The sequence below is a fragment of the Pieris rapae genome, chromosome 15, assembly GCF_905147795.1.
Source record: "Pieris rapae chromosome 15, ilPieRapa1.1, whole genome shotgun sequence".
NCBI lineage: Eukaryota > Metazoa > Arthropoda > Insecta > Lepidoptera > Pieridae > Pieris > Pieris rapae.
In genome coordinates this window covers 7,762,504-7,788,695 of record NC_059523.1, presented here as the reverse complement: position 1 = coordinate 7,788,695, position 26,192 = coordinate 7,762,504, and the positions used below count along the sequence as shown (strand labels likewise).

At 31.2% G+C, this 26,192-nt stretch overlaps 1 protein-coding gene across 1 annotated transcript in view; it reads left to right on the top strand.

Moving 5' to 3' along the window:
• Positions 1-387: 387 nt before the first annotated feature.
• LOC110992790 overlaps positions 388-26,192 on the top strand; it is an 82,776-nt gene continuing 56,971 nt past the window's right edge. Inside the window, exon 1 of the mRNA XM_045631435.1 lies at positions 388-597. Coding sequence (XP_045487391.1) covers positions 531-597 — 67 coding nt within the window. The 5' untranslated portion in view covers positions 388-530. The remainder of the gene's footprint in view (positions 598-26,192) is intronic.

The following is a 26,192-nucleotide window of genomic DNA, read 5'->3' as shown; positions in this document are numbered from 1 at the left end:
GTAATATTTTATCACTAATAAATACAATTAAACCCAAATATATTATAATATAAACAAATATGAGGTCATAAAATTTTCTGACGGCCTCAATCAGATAGTATTTTTACATAGTCATAATTATTAATACATAGGCATACTTAATTACTTATAATAACACTTTGAATTAAACAAATTTTAATTACCGCGGTCGTCATGTCAAATTGATATAACTATTCGTAGTCAAAAGAGAAAATAATTAACATTCATTCAATAATTTTAATTACAAACCGTCATAAACGTGCTTTCATTTTCATTTTTCATCGGTATGACGCGAATTTTTGTAACGAGCTACCGCGTCCCAAGCAAAATATTCTATTAAAATTGTATAAACCAGTGAAGCAAAAATAACGCGTCTAGGTCGCTCCCACACAGATTTTCACATACGATTCAACGCGTATTGAAACTATTTGTGGACATGCAAAAACGAATTTGCATAGTTTTTAACACAGTTTCGGTTCAAGCTTTTTTGCGTTAGCGTAAAATCTGTGAAAATGTTTAATCACACAAGCAGCTCCATCAAAAGAACGAGTTACGAAACACGAAATTCAAAGCCGAGATGTAAGTACCAAACTATCTACATGTACAACTATCAGGAATTCTTATTGAAAATCCTGTCTGTAATAGGAAAAAAGTAGAAACAAAAAAGTGTTTTTTCTGTACAGACATTAGAAACTATATACAATGATTGAATGATGAAGGTACTTTGTTTCTAGGGAGCATTGTTGTGCTGTTGATTAGTATGAGTATTTCCGCGTTTTTTCTAGTTCATTGTCACGAAGCTGATACAAAAATAACAGCGCGGAGCGTGGAGCATGGTAGGAGAGATATCAACAATAATACATTTATTTTAAATTATACGTGTTTCTAATAAAACAATTTATTTAAATGAATTTATGAATTTATATAAAAATCTTTTTAATTGATTATTGATTTGATTGATAAAAAAAGTTTTTTTTAACTATAGTTATATTGTATACTATAGTATTGGTGTTTAAATAATTAATTTATGTTTATGAGTTGTTGGAAAAAAACTCCGCTTTAAAATCGGCGTTTTTTGTTCAATTAGTGCATTTTTTGTTGTAGCGAGAATCTGTCTGTATCCCGTACTCTACAACGCCATATAGAAATCAAATTTCAAGAGGCGACTGGACGAGCTTATTCAAACTAAAAACGATTGACTTATAAGACACATTTGACTGATGACTTACAAACAGTGAATACATAAATTCATATACATAATCCTTTATTGTTTGCATTGTATGTTTGCATTTCGAAACTCTGCTTTACTGCGAGAGAGTTTTAAAATTTAAGAGTTTTAAGAGAGTTTTGAGAGTTGAAGGCGCGAAAAGAGAATTTCACATCAATCAACCTTGTTTTACTTAAGTGCACTACTGTGTCCGGTCGGAGCAAAAATATTTGTCTTTTTTACTCACTATTAAGACTGTCTTATTGTTTATCCTTGAATTCCCATGATAAGTATAAAACATTTTAGCTACACTGAAACTTCTGTTTCCGTTCTGCATTTTTGCTGTGACAATTTGGTTTGTAAAAGGTCCTAAATTAAAAAAAACTAATATATTGTAAATATAAATAGAACCTATTGTTTTATTTAAAACATATAAATACATTTTAAACGTTGGGTCCCTGTGGCATTTGAATTTGTTCTGTCTTATGTGCAGGAAATTCTTGTATTAAATACATGAGTTGGACCTGCCATGCCAATATGAGAAGTATTTATCAATTCACTCAAAGAACATTTCAAATTATCTACGAATTTTCATGTCCAATTGGCAAACGTCTGATTTAATGATTCACGGATAAACCAATATGTCATTTAATAGTTTATGCAAGTAATACATATGTAATTAATTTATCTAACTAATCCATAATTGCTAAAAATACCTGAAAACATTAAGTATTATAAAGAATATAGCATATTCACGTAAGCATTCTAAAATATTAAAAAAAAAAATAATGCGCACAGAAACCTGTTTCAAATATTAGGAAATTCGTAAAATATCTCGCAACTCTAGGTATGAATAAAATGTCGTTGTTTCAGCTCTGAGTTGAAATCTTCGCTACATAACTTAAGTTAGGGATTTCAGAAAATGCCAGTAGAATTGTACGCCTTTCCCGCTTATATATTAAATTCTATGGTTTCTATTGCTTTGTAGTTGGTGTAAATGGAATCCCAAATATTTGGTGTTTTCCCAATTTGGACGGAATTAAACCTACTGCTAATTCGTGTCAAAGACACAGAATAAAGTAGATTCCGTTGTCGTTGAATGCGACACGCGTATTTTAATTCGACTTTTTGTTGGTGTACTATCCGTGTACAAATAGCAACTACGTTTAGATATATTGGTGCTGTTTTGTCTACCGCAAAACCTGGGTTTGAATTGAGATCACTTGAACTCCCGTTCTGCATTTAATTAAAATACAAGTTATTTGTCTTATTAAAACCGAGCAAAGATTCATTACCTATAGTTTCTCTCTCTCTATATACATAATCAAGCCTCTATGAATAAGATTTAGTTCATGTGAAGTTACTACATACGAAATTCACTATGTGCTCTCTGAATCGTCACTAAACTCGGTCAAGTTATTTGAATTCAAAATGGGTGTTTTAAAATAATTTTATTGTTTAATCAGTGTCTTAATTTATAATCATGTTACGTATATATCAAGAGATTCACATCTATAAACAATGACAAACAAATATAAAAGGTAAACAAGTACACTTAGGAACGTCAAAAAAATTAAATTAATTGTGAATTTACATTAACTGCCAGTTCTCGAATCAAGGGCGTAGAACGGAAGAGAAAAACTGGCAACAAACTCTCCGCCACGATTTTTAAATCAACCACTACACCATGGCCCAAATGACATCTTGAGTAATCAAGAATAATAAAATAAATTAAAAACAAAGATTGGTCCTCTATCAGCAAAAAGCATGGAGGCATGGTGAAATCGAAAAACGCATTATATACTCGTCGGAACAACACGCAAATACGTAGTAGTCCATTAGGTCACACATTATTTCAACAAAACATACATGGTCATTTTATAGTGTACGGAATGCATAACTGGAATGCATACACTGCATGGAGAGGAATCACTTTGCGGCTTACCGCTGACCGCCTATTCCATTAATGTTTCACGTAATTCTTCAATATCCTAATAATACCTACTAGTAGTCTATTGGAAAATTAAAAATGTCCGTAAGCTCAGTGTCTGGACCTCATGTCTATGGGGAGAGGCCATGCTAATAGGCGATAGTATTTACTTTTGAAAATAAGTCCTTGTACAAACATGTTCCTTTTACAGCACCCCATATTCATCATCATTCAGCACGGCATGTTCCTGTGTTTATTTACAAATATACATTTTATTTACAATTTTCTTAAACCACATAGTAGAAATAAAAATCATTCAAAATGAATACAAGGAAAATTAAAACAATTTAAAAAGCTTGGTCTTGCTGTACTGCGATAATTATTCGTTGAGGGAGGGAAGCACCAGCTTTGTGGTCACCGGATAGATAGATACTATCTATCAGATGCCAACTTAACTCTTAAATAAGCGGCAGTAGGATCAAACAAACAAACACTGTTATAGGAACAGTGAGGCTATAGAGTCTGACTGTTTGTTTTAATATCGTTAAATTATCGTTATGTTTGTTAGGTTCAGTAACGTAAGTATGTCAAATTACATTAATGCGTAAAAACTTAGTAAATAAACATACATCGTGTACTAAAATATAATAAAATAACCCATAATATTGTTATAATATATTGCTATGGTTACAGTACGGAAAAGTAATTAAAACAGAATATGTATGCACATATTGCGAAACTATATGTTGTAGTATAATTTTTAAGTTCATTTCATGTATATGAAATTGTTAATAAATAATCAATTTGTATCACTCAACCGCTAATAATAATAATTGCCCATTGATTTTTGTATTTGATACTTATTATTATCATATTTTAATATTGCTATTGTTCTGTCTACCTAGGGCTGTTCATCTAATGACAGAGAAACAATAGAAACACAATAATCCCGTGGAAATTAGAGCGATAAGAAGGATGTGTGCATTGCGTCATAGGATATCTAATAGTGAGATAAGTGAGCAGGATGAGTATACGAAATGGGATGGTAGGCCATGTGGTCTCTATCTACCCTTTCGAAAAAGGCAATGAAAATAAATAAAAATGAATAATAATAAATTGTTTAAACCAAAGCTAAAATTAGCGCTAGTAGGGTTGCAAAACTGTATTAACAAAAGACTATCTTGACTTATTGAAGAATTAAAGTGACACTTATGTAATGGGACATTATCGGAAACGAGAATGCTAAGACACAGTTTATGAGAGTCGTAAAAACTAAAGGTCTCATTTTGGCTTCAATTGTGCGATGATTGCTTACATTTTGTTTACGCCTCTAATTATTAACTAAATATACATATAACTAGTCTAAAAACACTGTTACAAAAAACTTTTTTTTTAACTTTCTAATTATTTTATTTATACCAAGTATATTAATTAAAAACTTATTTCAATTCTGCGCCATTTCACATATTTTTTCGTATTCGTTATTAAATTATAATATGAAATGTAGTGTGAAAGTGAGTATGGAGCCGTCGGTCCAATTCAAGACACTTCAAAAGCTTTATCAGCTGTATGTTTGTATATCTTACTATCAACATATACAACATCACTTCGCCTCTCGAAGACCAGGAATCGAGCCAGTCGCGTGCTGCTGGAACTAGAAAGCTGTTACTGCTGTTTAAGCCAGAATTCGTCGAAACCCCATTAGGAAGCAAAAAATTTTATCCCGAGAATAGAAGATTCCTGCTAGGACTCTGTCGCGTATCAAAAAACAAGACATGAGGTTCAGCGCTTATCTTCGATACACGCGACATGCCTAGAATCAATCTTTACAATTAAAAGAGAGTGGATCGATCAAAACGCCTTGTGTCGCATACGTCACATACGCAGCTGAAAAACATAGACATATCCTCTTTACCGATAAAAAAAATCACAATTGAAGAACATTTATTGTAGATAAGCAAAATGATAAAGTTTACGCTCACAGTTCTGAAGAAGCTGCTTAATAAGTGGTTGGAAAGGTCACCAAACTATATTTTTGTTAACAAGGAGTGTGACGTGTGTACGCCAGTGTGTGTGTGCCAATGTGTACATATCAAGTATCAGTCTTGGATCAAGTTGTGAAACCTCAGAGCAATAAGCTTTTTAAATATATACCAGGGACTTCCTAACAGGATTTTGCACCTTTTGCACCACAAGGCACGCACTAAGTAAGCCTGGCTTGAAACCAACGTTCCGGACTTTATAACAGATGAAGACGCCCTTTTACTATCCCAGACCAAAATTTCCCTTGGAAACGGTGCGTTTTTGGCCAAACTGATTAAAAGCCTGTATAAAGCCAAAGGTGGCACTTTCGAATATAATGTGATTTTATATTTTTTGCTAAGATTTAATACTAATAAACATGCAGCTATATTTTTAAGCTATTGCATAGATTTTTTCGCGGACCTTGAGCGTGGAATCGTGGAACCGAATCCAGAAATTCCGTAACGAAAAAAACCTAACACCCCCCAACCCGACCGGCACAGTGGTGATACTTTTTAGACACGAGACAGACTATATAGGCTTGTTACTCTGAGTCTGGTAGATTGAATTAATGTCAAAGAAAAAAAAATAAACAATTATAATTGCATAGGTTGATAAAAAATGCTATGCAATAGCTTTTTTTATCAGCAGTCCCCGAGTGCCTCACGTTTCTTTTTTATAAGTATAGTAATGTTATATACATTACTTCATTTAAAAAAAAGCATTTTTGTTTGTAACAGAACTTGGGTCTTGAAGGCTGGTAACATAACTCTAGGCTCGACTTTTTAAATAAAAGTATTATAAAACTCAGAGCTGATAAAATTTTATTATAGGTACTAATGTTATAATTCTATCTAATCAAATTACCTCCGTGATGAAATTGTGAAAAGCGAGAGGGTTTTGGAAAAATCACTGGTCCCAAAATCTTTATTATGTTCTCTCAACATCTTTTTCTACAAAAGTTGGCATACTTTGTTTAAGATATCTATTGTCTTTAAAGACATTTCACTTGAGGTGCAAGTTATAAGAACATTTTTAAGTTTTTTTGAAAAAACAAAAGTGTTTTACAACGATGAAAGGTTATTAGTTTTGTAATGATTATTGTATTTATTAGTGTTTAGTTATTTCATTCGACACAAGATAAATTATTCGGTATATTTTTTTTAATCACTTATCTAGCCATGTTGTGAACACTTACTCTCACTGACACACTGGGCTTGGATACCCAAAACGTCACGGGCTTCAAAAAAATCAGTTTATTTGGTATGAAATGTATTTTTTTTATATAACAGGGGGCAAACGGGCAGGACGCTCACATTATGTTAAGTGATACCGCCGCCCATGGACACTCGATGCTAGAGGGCTCGCGAGTGCGATGGCCTTTTAAGAATTTGTACGCTCTTTTCTTCAAGGACCCTAAGTCAAATTTGTTCGGAAATACTTCAGTGGGCAGCGGGTTCCACAAAGTGCTGGTGCGCGGCAAAAACTGCCTTAAAAGCGCAGCTATCTATATGGCTATCTATATTATATACAGATATATGGTATAGAAATCTATACCATATATCTATACAGTCCTCCAATTTCGGAGGGCAAGGAAAGTTGCAATTGATAGTAAAGTTTTAAGGACAGATTTCACTATAAAGTAAAAAAGTCTAATACTTCAGACCACACAAAGGATTTATCACGAGCGTGTAAAGGTGCGCTTGTTATCGCGGTCTGTTCTTTAGATACGACTTGAGTCGTTATTTGAGGGCAGCTATTATTTTAAATTATTCGCTTTATCCGGTTATTGTTAGGGCTATCTTTTATAAAACATTTATTTATAAGTATACAAATTTTGATTAATATTGCCAAGTGGCAATCGGTCTGCCATATTTAGGTAATGATGAACATCATGAACGTCAATATTGAAAAAAAATCCAAGTATTAAGTATATTGTCTATTTTAATTGGTATCGTAAGTCTTGGTGTACGTGAAACTAAGTTTAGTTTTAATTTTTTTTCGTGTTAGAAGTTTATTGTCAACAATTGTAAATTAAAGTAAAATAAATAAGTAAATAGAAAAGTAATCATAATAATTTATTAAAAAATAAATTAAATAAAAGAATTAAAGTAATGAGTACGTACACTAACAGGTATTATTAAGTATTGGTAAGGGTTGTATGTTATTTACATGTATAATTTATGTATGCTTTTCACAATATTTATACTTAAATACTTGATTCAATACAATCTATCCAATCCAATACAATACTTATATAATGTAACATATATAAAAATAACAGTAAAATGAAACAATGTTGCCCTGGTTGAGTTTATTGAATATCCATAAACTTGAACTAATATAATTACCTTATAAAATATTATAAATAAAAGTTTACTAATAACAGTTAATAAGACTTTATCTTACGTTTAAATTTAATTTGTCGAGTAATGTTACTACTTAGTACTTGTTGTGTTTTGTTAAGTTTGATACAGTTCAATTAGTGAAACATACCTCAAATAAGTTTAGAGTAAGTTGGTTGTTCAGAAATAATTCTACATAATAATGTCATTATTAAGATTAAACATGTCACAAGGGCTCGTAAAGTGGACAGTGTTTATTCATTATAATTACATACTCCGACCTCTGTTTAGAAAGTTTTTGTAATATCATTTTTACGGCTTCACATCTCATTATCTTTAAGTGGAACGCTTTTCATCGTGAAATTGCTGGGCTTCTGGGCAACGTATCATTGTTTTTTTAATTGTTGACATTGATAAAAATAAGCGTTATATCGGAAATCGTCAATACGTCAACGTACGTATTTGCGTGTTGTTCTCACGAGTATGTAAGTGTGTGCTCCTATTTCACCATGCCTCCTGCGGATAGAGCACAAATCTATGTTTTTAATTTAATTCATTATTCAGTTGTTACTCAAGATGTCATATGGAACATGGTGTAATGGTTGCAGCTCCTTACAAACATTGTGTAAAAAAAATTTGGCGATTAAAAAGATTGGCGGAGAGTTTATTGCCAGTTCTTCTCTTCCGTTCTACGCCCTTGATTTGAGAACTGGCAGTAAATGTAAAATTAGATTCATTTAATATTTCTTTTTTTGACGTTCATAAATGTACTGTTACTTATATGAATAAATGAATTTTGACTTAGACTTTGACTGTACTTCTGTACACATATTATTCACACATTGTATATACTTGAAAACGAAATGAATCTTCTTATAAAAATATTATACGTTTATTTACTATTATTTTTAAGGGGTTCACTTACGATTATGTAAATCTGCGTACGTTATTACGTTGACGAATTCTTCACCGGCTTCCTACCGCCACTGGTTTTCAGCTACGTCACCTCCTTCTCCACTTCCCGCGAGAGAACACATGGATCCAGCTATTACCAGTAACGGAATGTATTACACAATTTTGACGAGACTGGTGTCGACACGATTGTATTTTTTTTTGTTATACGACCCACTTACCGGATTACTCCGAAACGAGAAACTTCCAGGGCCACCTGTTAAGGGTTTTTCCATTACATAAAAACGTCGTCTAGGCAACCATAGGTTCTAACTTTGCAAAAGATAAAACAAAACAACCTTTCCTGTAAGGTTAAGCTCCAAATTTACTTGTTTCGCCTTTATTAAAGCTAATACAAAGATCAAATAAGAATGTTATATCATGAATTTTTTATGGCAAATGTACCTACAATAAATCATATGTTTATTAACCATTAAATCTTTAGGGTATTTCTGTTAAATATATTTCTTAACAGTCATAGAATTTTATTGACATAATTACGTATTACAAATGTGTTATTTCAATGTTTTTTATGATATTTTGCGAGACTGACATGCGTACTATAAATTGTATATAAAAATGCTCTCGCTATTAAAATACACTATCATGTCAAACTGAGTTCAACAGAAAATGAAAAAATGCCCTCAAGCAGGTTGTAGAGGATGTGGTGAGGCCATACCTACTAAACAACATCATTCCTCTATAGGTTTCAAACTTCCCAAAACCTCCGTCAAAGGGACAAGGGCTTTTCCGATACAGATATTTGACACTCTCATATTAAATCAATATCTATCTTAATATATATATTTCTTGTGTGCGTGTGTATGTGACTGAACTCCTCCTAAACGACTGGACCGATTTAGACGAAATTTTTTGTGTGTGTTCAAGGGGATTTGGGAATGGTTTAGATTCACAATTTTGTCCGCTGGACAATGTTTTTTTAATTAATTTTCAATTTATTAGTTGTTGTTGATTTTGGAATGTTTTACATTGGATCCGATAGACGGCGCTACCATCGCAGTGTCAAATTTTAAATAATATTTGAATTTTAATTTTAGTCTGTCCCGAAATTTAAAAAAAGTTTTGTTATCATTGTGTTATATCGTGTGTGACCATGTGCTGGATCGTTAGATATTGTCATAACATTTGAATAATAATTTTCATCAAAATGGCTTATTAAAAATTGAAATTTTGAAATTAAAGACGTGTAGACAGGACAACGTCTGTCGGATCCGCTAGTACATGTATAAAATTCTCGTGACACAGTGCTAGTTTCCATACTCCTACGAAATGGCTCGACCGATTCTTATGAAATTTATTATGCATATAATATTATGTTTATGGCTCCTATTTATCTTTCAAACCCCTAAACGATAAGAGGTGTTCAGTCCAATAATTTATTTTTTAGACAATTTTTAATGATACGGCATACAAAAATATATTAACCCCTATTTTTTACTTGTTAATTAAAAGCTTATGACATGAACTCTGAGGTTCATATCGATAAAAAGTCACAGAACAACCTAAAAAGATTTCATTCCGGAATACCGAACCGTCTCTGGGGTAGCATAGCAAAATGTTCCATGTTGGTATGTACTTAAACTGTAGGCTAGAAACTTTAGGCTTTCATTAAAGAGAAACGGAATTCGCGGGGGCAGCTAGTCCTTCATAAGATTCTGATAGTCTATCTTATCACCGATAATTAGAACAATTGTCAAATTCAAAGCAAAATCAATAACTCACGTTAACGATATAACGATAACTTTGAACAATAACAAGAAAAAATTCATCAAACGTTTCGACAATTACAATTCTAGTTACAAAGCAAAATCTAATTTTTCCCTGCACTCGACTGATTGTGTAGAACTTCTAATTCGCTTTAAACCAGTTTTAATACCATCCATTTACTGCATCTCGTACAGTTGATAATAAAAAGTAATACATTGAGACCGCACGTAGCATTTGAAAGAGCCATTACACTAGAGTTCAAACTATATATGTAGAATCGCCATTAGCTTCTATCCAAGCATTGCCCGATCGTTTTATTATGTGAATTCGAATCTTTTTCGCTGTATTGGATATTTGACGTTTCCAACGTGACCACGTAAAAATCTAGTTAAGTTATAGCGTACTGTGGTTAGGGTAATGGCAAACCGAAGCTTTTTGTTTTTATTGTTCAACATTTGAATTTAATTAGGGTTTTGATTTATTTATATTCACAATATCCACCGCAAAATCACTTTATTAGGAAAGGCGACAAAGATATTGACTCTTTATTAGACATCTATGCCTTCTTGGAACTATTAATGTTTTGCTAAATTGAAATCTAGGAAATGATGCACTTAAGTATGATTTGTGATTATGTTTTTATGATTTCCTAGGGATTTCGTGGTGATTTTCGTTTTCGAATGAACCAAGCGTAATGAGCGTATACAAACAAATCAAAAAGAAATGGAAACATTTTGAAAAATGTGTTAGTTTGGCTATTAAAATTCGGAAGCAATAGTTAACTAAAATGAATATTAAATTACAAAAATAAAATTACAGAATATATACGGAGAAATATATCGTAGATCCATCGCTATGGACATCTTCATAAGCGCGTTTAGAATAGTTAGTCATATGGGTAAAATGCGAGCACAAAAGACACAAATAATTATTGTACAGTATTTGATTTAGATTGATTCCTTTTAACTTACATTATAACAAGGAGCGGGTTCAAGGCATCTCACTCTTTATCACAACTTACTCAACCACTAATCACATAGACCCAACGTCTCATCATCAAATTGTTCCTCTGAATACTCAATAAGGACTACCCTGCATTCCCTGAACACAATTTCCAAAGTCAAAATGGCGCCTTGAGGTATTTCATCGGCTCTGATTGGTCGTACAGTATTCGTAGTTTTATTTGTTAGGTAATGATTCTAAATTATGAAATAAATTAATTATAAAATAAATCGAATAAAATCTAATTAAATTATCACCTTAAAGTAATAGATGTAGTAGTAGTAGTAATCAACGGTTATTTGACTCGATTAGATTATTTCCTGATAATCTGAGCATTTTCAGATATATTTATGCCGTTTAACTGTTTACTGGTGTAAACATTTTACTTATAACAGTTATGATATTTATGTCTAAAGAAAATTTTTAGTATGGACCATCATAAATAATTACACTTCACTTTGATTATGGGAAATTTAGAACAAGATAATGATGTTAAAATATGTTACTTACAAAATCTAAATACATATACTTTTACATATACATTCCCGTATGTAACGCGGTTTTGAGCGCTTTCATCAAAACTGAAGAAAACCACATAACTGTCCGCCAACATAATTTGACTAATGTATGAGATTTATTTTCTCTATTCACATAAACACTGTACTCTTGTATTTCTTCTTTTTACTTATATTATTTACTATGACGTATACATTTATAAAGGGAGTTTTCAGTTTGAATTAAAAAGAGTTTAGATAAGTATGGGAGTGGTCTAGTGGTTTGATCGTGCGTTTCATCCATGAGGTCGTAGGTGCTTATTTAACACGTAAAAAAAACAAAACACACACAAATACAACCATCGTGGTGTAAACAATTTACAAATCGAACCATCGTGGTGAACCAGGAAAGTAATATGATTTAGTACCAAAGGCAATCATAACTCTTAATCCCGTATCCCTATTCCTAGTTATGTTTTTAATTTACTATTGATAAAATTCGACTCATTGTATATTTCTATACAAAAAACTTCATTTAGCCTTCATATGTTATTTTTATACTTAGCCTATCTATTTGAACAAAATTTTTGCTATGGTTTCCCATAGAGCCTATTACTTTTCTGTAATAAAAAATTAATTTCTTTTTTCACATTTATCACACTTATCTCTTTATAAACAATATCTCCAGAGTTCACTCAATAATATGAAGTCTGTGACTTTTGCGCTTAGCAACATATTTTCCTATTAATTTTTTTTGTTTAGATTTACACTTTCCATATATAATTTTACGGTTATATGTTACTTCCTACATTGTATTATAAAACTCAATAAATAAATACACGTTGATTCAATTATAGAGTGTTCAAAATCATGTTACAAATGCCCCTACGTGTAATAGAAACGTTAGCCCTTTTGAATGACTATTCTATGAGACATATATTCATGAATACTGTGCCCTCCGCATTGCACTAAGTGCCATCCTGTCCCATTTTCGGGACCATTTCGTTATACCATAGCCGTTTCCATTATTGGAGACTATCTAATGAACACAAATGACTCAGAAGCGCCAAACTAAATGATTCTCCCTCGTACCGGCCACCCGTTACATAACTAACGATATTAAGTTATTTAATAGGGACTTTGTCGGAAATTGTGACAAAATTTACACCGTTATATTATGCAATGGCTGGAAAAAGTGTGATTAACGTGTGGGTTGCTTTGATAAAAAGTTTTAGAAGAGAATAAGTTTTAATTTTTCAAAAATTAAATTGTTAAAGATTATACATATATTTCGTTGACAGGTTTTTTTATTTTTGTGAAATGTGTTGGTTTTTAAGTGACGTTTTACCGTTTACGCAGTAACATTTGGCCTCAGTCTATATAAAAATGGATTGGCAATAAAAAGGCTGAGAGTTCCACGTCTTGATTGCCAATATAATAATATTCAAATTCAAAATCATTTATTCATGTTGGTAACATAATGTACACTTATGAACGTCAAAAAAAGAAAGTTAATGTATTTAAATGCTTCTAATTTTACATTTACTGCCAGTTCTCAAATCAAGGTGGTAGAACGGAAGAGAAGACCTGGCAATAAACTCTCCACCACTCTTTTTATTCTGATATAATAGATATCGGAGAAAATCACTTATTCACACAATATTTACTTTGTATTCAAACATACTTACAATAAGGTCAGGTGTAAAATGATTAAAGGCGAGTAAAATGTATACATACACAATATTTCACCAGATTAATAAATAATTCCTTAAAACACTTTCATTGTTTTATTTATTTTATTTTACTTTCATTTGATATTCTTTTGTTTAATTTTGCATCTTACACATTGGCAGAATGCATAAGGATTATAATTTTAAGCGTATCATTATCTTTTTACTATATACATTAACTTAATTAATTTACGAATGTAAGTTCCAGACTAATTTCACTCTATGGTAAAATGTTATGAAAATTTTAACTATTATCGGGGAAATGGTATGAAAATGTATCAAATAGATTCAATTTACTAATCCCATCTCATCGAGCCTAAACCCTTGTTGGAGATAATAAACTTAATATTCTCAAATTATTGATTGGAATATGACTCCATGGTAACACCCAATTATTGTTACTATCATAGATTGGTTAGGGCTTCTCTGAAAGGAGATATTATATAAGTTTTTTGTGTTGGGTTTAAATGTTCATAATTTTTTTATTTATGCGACTATGTAGTATGAAACATATTTTGTTATCAAATTGTAATCTTCTAATTTTTCAGCGACTTTAAACTATTTAGACTATTTATTAATTTATTTGTAATGTGGTTTTCATTATATGATAAAATTAATATTGGGGTAGTATGGATCATTTCTAACTAGTTACCAAATAACCTAACAATGTAAGTTACATTTCATTTTTAAAAGGCAGGTAATGCACTCGCGAGCCCTCAGGCATTGAGAGTGTCCATGGGCGGCGGTATCACTTAATATCAGGTGAGCCTCTTGCACGTTTGCCCCCTGTTCTATAAAAAAAAGAACCGAAAGGACGAACAATTTATCGTGTATTTTTATAATAACGAAGAAACAAATACATAAATTACTATTAAAATTATGTATTTGGCATTAATGTCCAATATTCCTAAGAGTCTTAACTTACCTGAAGATTCTTATTTACTGAGGATGTAAGTTATTTTTTTAATAAGTAGGCGATCAACACTACACTGTTTGTTTCGCCGATAATAAATCCGAGTTATTCACGATAGACTACGTCAGAGGTGGTCATACTTATCAAATTGGTTTTAACATTTCGTAAGATTCGTGTATCTAAAAGACTTGGCGTAAGCGATGTCAAATGTGAATATTAAAAAAAACATAGTTTTACAACGTCATAACATCTTGAAGTAAAGACCAACAGTATTTTTCATAAAAGATTTGAATTAAAAAGCTCTTATGTCACTTTAAAACATTCGTCACAATGCTTGAAACAAAGCTTTGAATCTCATATCTCACATTACATTTGATATCAAGCTGCACCATACAACGTATAGCCTCTTATCAATCACGCTTTCTATACCTCGGGTGCAGTCGGCTACGATCGGCACTGGTCGGAGGCGCGTAGCCGGTTGAGCTTGCAGTGTAAGCTTATCGCTGTGAGAAACGCACGCGCGAGGCGCTACGGCACACGAAGCTTTCGTTCGCGTCGTAGCAAGTCTACGATAAGTTAAAGTGCCTAGGTGTTAACGTGATCGCTACGTTATTGGGATTGTTCCTTTGAATTTATAGTATTATATGGTAAGCTTAATTTATTTATTTAAATAAAATCTCACATGAAAATATTGTGTTTAAATTAAAAAATAAATTTAGGGTAAGTATTCAACGCAGATATAACAGTGAAGAACCACTTCTCAATTAATTACACAAAGATCCGCCAAATACATTCAAAGCTTTGCTTTTCATTTCAGTATGATAAATTTCTTTTCATTTTTAACTTTACGCTCCTTATTAAATTATCTTTGAGTTCTTTCTTTTGTTGCTTTAATAAGATGACCAGAACAAGATGTTTTATTAGACGAGAATCTTTCCGTAACGAGCTTTGGTTTTTATTTTAACTATAATACAACGTTAATTTCAAATGCGTCGATATGTTTTTACCGTCGATCTACCCTAATATATACACGTACGTAATATGGGTGTGTGTAAAAAGATTTTACTGAATGATCAACAGATAAAGAATTAAACTTTAATTATATGTATGTTTAATTACTTTTTTTGTGGGATCTGAACTCTTTTGAATAATAATTCATACAAATTTGCTTTAATAACCTAAATGAACGAACCTTTATCGCCGTCACAACCACGAGAAACAGTAAACATACATTATTTGAAATAAAATTGCACAAAGATCACCTTGTGATAAATTGTTAAGTTTTCAATGTGTATGGCATTATACTAATAGCTTTTAAATTGGGATCTACACATGAAAATATGTTTTTTACCTGTTATATGAGCTATGGATTTTTTATGATTTCTAGAAGTGAATCTTTCTTTTTAATTCTAAAATTTCCTACTTCCGAAAATCCAGAGATATATAAAGTAATTATCATAATTTAATCCAATACATCGTACATCTTCATAAAATGCGTCTATTGCAAAACTATTTCTATTTCATTCCTAAAACAAAAGTGAATATAAGATTATAGTTACTGGAAATAGAAGTTTAGTTAAAAAATACCTATATTGCGTAAAAAATGTATATAGTACCACTTTACGTAAATATGCTGTTTAAATAAATTTACAAACATAATAAAGCAGAGTTAATGCAATAACCATTTCCACAAGAGTACTCAAATAATACCAATCGAATTCTCTCCATTTATCTGAAGTAAATTTCATTGGTGAAAATCAGTTTTCATTAGCATCCTCCATGTTTATAACTGATTGAATTAATTAATCAGTTCAAATTTATTTGTAATGTGGTTTTCATCATATGATATTATTAATATCGGGGTAGTATGGATCATTTCTAACTAGTTACCTAGTAACCTAACCTACAATGTAAGTTAGATTTCATTTTGAATCATGCACGCTGAATCTTAGACTTTTGATTTTACCGATACATAAAGATATATACACAACAGAATATATTACAATTTGTAGCTTACACATTATTTTATACAAGTTTTTTATCTGTTTGGCCACGAATTTTCGCACTGTTTCCAAGCGAAAACTTCGCAAGTGCTTGCAGGAAAGATTTTTTGATAGACTCAAAGATAGATAGTGAGTTGTGAGTTTAGATAGTGGTCAATTTTAGAGGACATAATTGTCCTCTAAAATTGACCACAATTTCAAGTCTAAAGAGTTTATGGGCTAGATGACGGTCACTTATCCTATTTCACCATGCCTCCTGCTGATGAGGATCTGAGATAAATCTTTGTTTTTAATTTATGTTATCATTATTTATTACTTAAGATGTGATGTGGAACATGGAGACTGTATCTTAATACACATTGGCCGTATATAATACTCCTTTTTCACAGAAATGTAGTTTTGTTACCTTTCCAGCCAATTAAGAAGTTTAGTTAGAACTTTGAGTGAAAACTATATAATTTTGCATATTGTAGTGTTCCCTGTGATTTTTTTTAATCGGTAAAGATAATATTACTGTGGTTTTCACCTGCCTATCGCGACATAAGGCGTTTTGATCGATCCACTCTCTTGAATAGTAAATATTTATTGATTTATTTATTTATTTATTTAAGGCATGTCCTGTATATCGACGACAAGCACCGAGCTTCAGGTCTTGTTTATGATAACCTACAGAATCTGGCTTTAACAGCATTATCAGCTTTTGCAGTTCTAACAGCACACGGCCGCCCAGATCTTTCCTGGTCTTCGATAAAGTGTTGTTGTATCTGTTAATAGTACGATATTCATACGGCTCATACATACCAAGCGTTTGAAGTTTCTGGAATATGACCGACGGCTCCATACTTACTTTGTGCAAGGCGATCACTGCGATTCTTTAACAGCCAATTCCTTATTGTAATTTGATAATGGCCACTTAAAAATATGAGAAATGGCGAAAAATTAAAAGAAATTTAAAAAATATATACTTGTTCCAAAAAATTCAAAAACATTAAAAAGTTGAAAATGGAAATTTTTAATGTGTTAGTATTTATGGCCAGTCTAGTTATATAAAATTTATCCCATTTGTCCTGGTTGTAGGGCTGGGGAAGGTTTTGGGGTTTCGTGGAATATGTATTATCATTAATCCGTGGATACATTATAAATATCAGTTTCACATGTCAATTATATTAAATATTTTATGGAAATCGAGTAGATGTTTTGAAATATCGCTTGTGTAAATTTTGAGGGGCGGTAAATGGCCTCCAGGCCACTCGTTTCTTATTACAAAGTCGACCCTAAGGCAGATATTGAGAAAAAATGATTCTTTGAGATCAGCTTTCGTTAGCTTCTTATAAATGGGTTATTACACTAGAGGTTTTATTTATACACGAACAATAGTTATTTTTAAAAGAAATAAAACGTAGTCAAAAATAAAAGTATTACTAATGAACTAATTCGATTTAGGTTTATTTAAGAAAAGAGCGTACCAATTCTTTAAAAGCCGGCAACGCACTCGCGAGCCCTCTGGCATTGAGAGTGTCCATGGGCGGCGGTATTACTTAATATCAGGTGAGCCTCATGCCCGTTTGCCCCGTGTTCTATATAAAAAAAGTTTACTGTAAGCGATTATTTTATTTAATGGCTTTTGACATGACATGACAACAGTTTAAAACGTTTAGTTTCTTTCTGAAAATATGTATTAAATATATTATGTATTCATTACTCTCGATCAACATATTTAAAGCTGATTTTGTATCTTTTTAAAAATCACTTCACAATCAATGTTGCATTTCATTATTGCACTGTCTGAATGTTTTACTCTATACTTTATACTTTAAATAAATAATCAAAAACAAAATTAAGGATGATCAAAAGAAAACTAATAACAAACACTCAAACTTCGTGATTTTATATATATATACTTAATATTTTCTCTAAGCATCAGCTGAATTGAGACACAGCTATGACCTAAAGTTAGAAAAAGTAAAAAAGTCAAATAAAGGGAGACCTCGTCTAAGATCCGGCTTAATGAAAGAACTTGGAATGCCTTAACATTTTTCTGATTCAATATCCTTTTGTTCATTCCGTGCAGAAAACAATAGTAAAACGAAATCTGTGCTAAAATTTCTCTTTGAGGTCATTGTGATTTTAATGGAACTAGGCAACCTCAAACCAGTTTTATATATGTGTAATTATACTAATTGACATATAATTTTATTGCCATTGTAATGTAGGGTCAATTCAAGAAAAGAGCGTACAAATTCTTAAAAAACCGGCAACACACTCGCGAGCCCTCTGGCATCGAGTGTCTATGGGCGGCGGTATCACTTAACATCAGGTAATTGCTTCTGTTCTATAAAAAAATGTTTTTAAAGGAAACACTTTTTAACGGATTAAAGTTATGTATTATTGTAAAATTATGAATATTTAAACATAATTTATATTTACCCGACGTTTCGCGTGCATTACAGCGTGCGTGGTCACGGTGACTGAAGACAAAAGGTGTTAAATGTCAATAAAAATGTTTTTGTTTATTTGCTCCTGAAATTTTGTATGTATTAATTGACATGCGTCAAGTGCAAATGCACATGATGAATTATTTTGCTGTCGCGGTCGCTTAGGCGTACTCATTTTATAGAAAACCTAAGTCAAATTAAGCAGCACTCGAATATAAAAAGTTTACCTACTCAAGCTCCAGGTTAGAAAATAAAACAGGAAGGAAGACGCCCGCGGGTTTTTTAAACCAAATGAAACGTGAAAGAGTGTGAATATTTAAATTTAATAAAATAAAAAGCATAGCTCGAGGCTGCAAACAATTTACTAGCTACATGGATGAAAACGTAGTTAAAAATCTACGTTTTAATTAATCATGACAGTTTTATTACGTTCTTTCATTACGACCTTTGACGTTGGTATTATTTAATATAAAACTTCGAATTCGTAAAATATGATACATGTACAAACTTCAAAATTATATCACTTTGTTAATTTTACCGATGATATGATTTTAAATATAATTGTGTTATTTTCAATCTTAGGCATGAAACGGACACATTTTTGAGTAAATTTTTTTAAATGTTTAAATTTCATAGATGTTTAAATTTATGATATTAATGAAATTTATGATGACTTAAATCAACCGCACCTAAGTGGCAACCGGGAAGGCGATATATAAATCGTAAAACGATTAACGATCTAAATAACGATAACCAATCGAAAGAGTATTAAAATATTTCTCATTCTACTAACAAATAATATTTTGTTTAAAAATAAATGTTTGTTAGCATTTATTGCATATAACGTAAATATTGAAATACCTGTATTATTTAATATTTGCACGAAATTTTCACATTATAAAGGCATATTTGCTTGGCGTGGTCCACATTCGGTATTTGAAATATTTCAATAACGAATCGCATCTAGCTGGCCACATTCTAATTATAAGCTTTGTTTTGATATGCCTTTGTTACTACGGAAGTTTACAATATTGCTAACGCAAAACGACTATATTATACGACTTGATTATTTACATAAAAAAGCTTTATGTTTCCGGTGTTTAAATTTATACTAAAACACAAATTAAAAAATTAAATGTAATATTGCATTTCAATAAAAAAATTTATTGGCTTGCTGTTCATTTCTTTTACCGCGATTTTTTAGAAGCGTTGGTTTTGACGATTGGATACAATAAATGTATAGTTTGTTAATTCATGATTCCCGGGAGTAATTGGGACTTTTCTAAATAATTGGATTTTTTTTTTCAAATATCTCTTCTGAAAGAACAAATTTAACAAAATCGACGTTGAAATTAAATAATCGTATGTTAATGTACGGATATAATTATTAGAATATTCTCTAAATTAATTTTTATATAAACCAATTTAGGAAACTTTTTTAACTGGGAAACCATGGAATACTGGGTATACATTCAGATAATAGTTTTAAGAAATCAATTCTTTACTTATTTATAATATATACCATATTGTTTATCGTATTGTAAACGTAAGATAATTAAAATGCAAACGCATTTTAAACTTAAACATGGCATGTAATAGCGCACATCTGTTAATCCCTTTTAATTACTTAAGATATATGAAAATTTAAAACATAGTCTAGGCGTGGGGCACAATGCCAAGCCAGTTTCAAGACAACGGACAGGTATGAGGTACTTGACTGTCAGTTAAAAGTAGGTGAGAGAAACAGTTTTCTGTTTATATTTTTATCTACCTGCTACACTAGTTAGATGTTTAATGTGTTTAGATTTTTGACGTGACAACGTCTTATAAATTGGTTTGCCGGGTGACACTTCAAGAAACTGCGTTACGCTCCGCTCACGTTATGCGCTCACAATGAGAGCGAGTGAGAGGCACGCGTCCCTTCCACTCGGGCATGGTTAGCCCGCCTAAGAGCGAGAGAGACTTATTATAAATGTATTGCAAGTTATTGTATGTATATTTGTATATAAATACGTATGTATGTGTAAAGGTAAAAATTAAATTTTGTTAATATGAAATTCAGTGCGAGATTCTTTGTATAAATTAATGTTTTAAATATAATTCTTTGTATAAATAAATGTTTTAAATTGTTACTATTATTTCATCCTTCTTCCTACTATACGAATGAATATTCACATTAAAATTATTTTACCACTCAAAGTCGTTGTCACGTAAAACTTTCGCCCGTATACCAACTTTACAGGCAACCAATTTTTTAAAATAAAGCTTGCATTTTTCGGTTTATCGTCACGAAGATGTGCAGTGTTTTTGTCGAAGAAAAGGGAGAGAGTGATTGAGACCGATTGAAAGAGAGTGAGAAAGGGAGCTCGAGAAAAAGTACATGCTATTGGATGAATTCGTTTAGTAGTAAGAAATACATGGAGTGATCATAAACTGGTACATGAACATCTATTGGGGCTTTTGCCATAGTAGATATTGATATTTTTCCCAATAGTATTTACGAATTTAAAAACATTATTTACGGTGAAGACTTGCAACCTAAATTACTTATTTCAATTAATTCATTTTTTTGTCATTAAGTTTAATATTGTATACCTACTGTATGTAATGGTTAATATTTGGTAAACCAGTACTGAAGATGCCACTAAAATGCTATGTACAGATGTTATTGGATTTCAGGTTTTCAAATGTTGTTTAGTGTTTAATAACTGCATGTTTTTATAATGTAAAAAATAAAATAAAAATAGTAATATTTAATTTACAAAGAAGTTACAATATAAAATATATTATATAGAATTAGTCTAGATATTCAAAGGGGGAACGCTACCAGTATCTTCGGAACCTTGCCTAAAGGGACTACTTTTAATAATAATTTTTAATTATTAAATTTTAAGGTTAGTTATTAGGTACATTTTTATGTATTATGTATATTTAATTTCTCATGTAAATAAAATATCTTGTAGTAATGAGAAATAAAGTTCTTTAAGTTTATCTTTCTCTTACCAACCTGCGCTTCTATATATACATATATATATAAAGGATTAAGCAAAAGCAAAAGTTTATTTAAAATTACTACATACGAAATGTAAATACATAAAATTCCTTTCACATCGAAACTAGGGTTTAATTTCTATTTCGTAATTGAAGTTATTACACAGTGTATAATGTAGTTTACTGCAAATTTTTCTTTTAATACCTTACATTTCCACTTGAAGTGTTCAATAAAAGCGGCAATTATATAAACTGACCGTTTAATTTTGATCCCAGTAAAGCTCGTACGAAGATTTCATAGGAAGTAATTCTGGGCCAATAAAGGGTATTCGTATTAAATTGATGTTTGCGCACTGCCATATTAGAAAAGTTGATTGCTCGTGGGCATTTCAAAAATGTTCTTTATTCGAATGTTTCTGAATCCACTCTGACTTTTATTTTGTGGACTTAACGTGAGAGAAACTTGAGTTTGTGAAATATTTGTAGTATGTTTTTGTACTGTGAGTGGGTTTTTCGTATTAAGCATTTGGAAAGTGGATTTTTAGATTAAACATTTCGTTATAGGCGTGGAATTTCACGAGAGAGCATTTTTAGAGCAAATGTTTTACATGAATATTTTTGTCCGAATTTTGTGAAAAATAATTTTTAGATTTTGTTCATCACATGAACTTGAAGAGTTAAAATACTCTAGCTATGAAAGAAATAAGGAAAATATCGAGGTTAAGTAAAGCTGTTTCACATTTGATTTAAGCAACAGTATTTATTGCTTCACAAACATTAAACACTCAAAATGCGCTAAAAGATATTAAATAATAGTATTTAAGTTAAGTGTTGCTTTGCTAACAAGTTAATTGCCTCCTGCCCGTTTGCCCCGTGTTCTATAAAAAAAAACGACGTACACAAAAACATACGCCAAATTGTAAACCTTCATATATTTTTAAATACTTCAATGGATGTTTAAATTGTTTGAGTCATAAAGCAACACGTTGTTTCTATCAGGAAAATATAAAAAAAATGAAATATAACGTAAGCTTTAAAAACCATTGACAATTTTCCAAATCTAACCCAAAGACCCGAAGCCCGACAAACTATTAATTAGCGTTATGATTTATGGAGCTACTGTACTTGTTTTAGAGTTAATAGCTATTTCATGAGATTTAGCTAGCTCATAGTAGTACAATTAGGCCGGTTACATTAGATATTTAGGATAACGGATTAACGGATCTTATTCACAGGGTTACTCTTTTACTCATTAACCTAAAATAGATATTTGTTATATTTATTTATTTCGTAATCCTACAGCTAACATAAATTATATATAATCACAAACAAATACACTGAAAATTTAGCCAAAGATGGAATACATGACACATTTTCCTAAAAAAAGATTTACAAAAGGGAACAAATAAAAAAAAGTATTTAATACATTTAACTAATTGTGATTTAATTTATTTAACTAAGCCTAGTTTGGTTGTGTTGTGTGATGGTGTAAAAGTGTGGGTATATTAGTGATGGTGTATATGTGGGGTGTGCTCATGATGTAGGTTTAAAAGACTAATTGTAGAACCATCTTCTGTATTTTGCAGACGTGGTAGAAACTGACATCGTTTCCAAACGTTCCTTCGACGTACAAGAAAGTGTGTTGCAGAGAGATATAATTATTATTATTAAAAAAATATATTTTCATATCTTGCATATTGCACTAAACAGATATGAAAATATTGAATGATTTGTTGTCAGAACAGCAGGCTGTTTTTACGTCAAATTTTCAAAGCTGTTTTAACTAATAAATTATTCCTCATATTATGTAGGACAACCCACAATAAAGAATAATTTAACCTAAAACAATTAATTAAGAAAATTAAATTAACTGACTCAGCAACAAATGGTTTGGTTTTAAATACCACCACCTAATATTTAACCAATTATTATAATCTTTTGACTAAACGTTTTACAAGTTTATAAGGGACATTGAGTACCTATTTAATTATGAATAACATTGAGATATCTGGCCTCAGTGTTGTAAAATTAAAGAGTAGTATTTGCGATAAACAGTAATGTCATGGCGACACTAAGCCAAACACCAACACAGCGATAAACATAAAGTAATTAATGACAAAAGCTTTTTGAAACAACTGACTGCAATCCGAAAGAAGTGACTTTCAGTTTTCATTTCGCTTTTATTTGAGACACGTTACGAGAGGAATTTGTTCGACGGGATGTACGAGTTGTACACATCTAAATTAAATAACTACTGAGCAGTTCAGTTACATTAACTTTTATTTGATCGAAGGTAGAACGTTGAAAAGTTTGTACGTGTTTGTTTTCGTCGAATGAAGGGAATTTTATAAAGGCTTCAATTAACTTGGCAAATGTTAGATGTAGTCTAGATGTAAAGTATTTTACATGTAGATTAAAATAGTGAGTATTGTTAGTATGCGAGTTGCACATTCCTACCACTATTACTAATTTAATTTCAATTGCTATTTCGACATATACGTTGTTAGGAGGTCAAATGAACTGACCTATTGATGAATATTTCCTCAAAACGATATCTTAAAATTTTTAGAATTTTGTACATCTAAAAAAATTGTAAATACATTAGTAATACTCATATTTCAAGCAAATCTATGAAGCTTCCAAAAAATAAAAGTAATATTTTATCGTAATATTTGCATTTTTAAGTATTTTTAGTCACATTAAATATGTCTATTTACTGGTAATTTGTCTTGTAATCTGAAGGTATACGATACATAACTGAGTTTTGTGAATAGTTGGTATTAGACCGAGGAATTTGGAATAGTTGGATTTGCTTTGTATATGTTCATGAGTCGATTTCACCTTGCAAAAATCGTATTGTACTTTTAAACTCGTAGGCCACCCCCAATCAACGGTTCTTCTTATAGAATTTATCTGTTAATGTATATCTCTCAAAAGTACTAAGGCTGAAGAGGACGTAAAAACGATTTTAAATCTACTAAGAATGTTCATTTTTATAATTGTCTCAACTTTTTTTATTTTTATGATATATAATATAGATATAACAAATTGTTTGTTAAACACACAAATATCACAAAACAATTGCCGACTCAATCAATCGAATGATACAAAACTTGTCCTATTACTCACAGCAACTTTATGGAAAAATCTGGAAAAAATGTTAGATAAGCCAAAATATAATACACTACTACGTAAGCGTTAGAGTAAGTGACGGGTAGCACGCAGAGCGGGACCTCATCTTTATTTATGACCCACCTTAACATAAAGGAGTTATTTCCTGTCGTGTTTGTAATAAGTAATACAAATATATATGGCGTACACATAAATTGACAAAAGTTATTACAACAAAACTAGTTTCAATTAAGCGTAAGTATACACCACAGGTACAGGGACAAGTATATAGATCTAATTTATAAAATTCTCGTGTCACGGTGTTTGTAATTAAACTCCTCCGAAATAGCTTTACCAATTTTTGTGAAATTTTGTGTGCATATCGGTTAGGACTGCGAATCGGACGCCTTCATCTCCCTAAATCACTAAATTTATTATTTTTATTTTAGACACAATTTTTTGTTTTTATTTTTTTATGATACAGCAAACGACAATACATACAACCCTCAATTTCCACGCCTCTAATATTTTTATTGAACCAAAAAAATCTGGGCTAATATGAATGTTATAATATGAATAAATGATTGTAATAAATGATTGTAAGTTAACACAAATATATTTAAGTATGTATGTATAAGTGAACAGGTAGTGACTATTTGTTATTTCTTCTTCTTTTAGTGTCTCTCTATTATTGGAGGTTGGCCGTCAGTTTTTAATTTGTCATATAACTGGGGCAAACTATCTGAAGGTTCATCTGATGTTAAATGATAATGTTACTCATTGACACTGCGAGTAGGCTTCCATGTGATGTCCGTCTCTTTTATTAGAAAACTTCTGTGGGCATCTGGTTCCATATAGTGGTAGTCTGAACGACTTAAGTGTTGAATGCTGCAAGTTTAAACGCTTAGGCCCTTATACTTGTCAATCAAACTTAAATTCAGTAGTTCTGCAAATTTGACAGCGTTCAGCGATATTGTGACTTCAGATACGAATGTATTATAGAGCAAACTATATTACATTCGTATCTGAAGTTGATTCGTAATTGTTTTTTTCTGTATTTAGAATTATGTGCTATTGTCCCTCCTGTTAGACACAAGATTCCCAAGTTTTAAAAAAGTAAAGTTAAACATGTATTGAAAATATTCTTTGTTAAAATCATCCTAATTAAATCCATGTAAATTTTGTGTTTCGAGAACAATTCCCTTAATTGTATGCATCTGATACATTGTTAATTACTTTAAGGTAACAATTTCTAGCTAATGACGCCGCACCGGCTCACTTAATTAAAATAATTATTATAATGAAAAGCTCA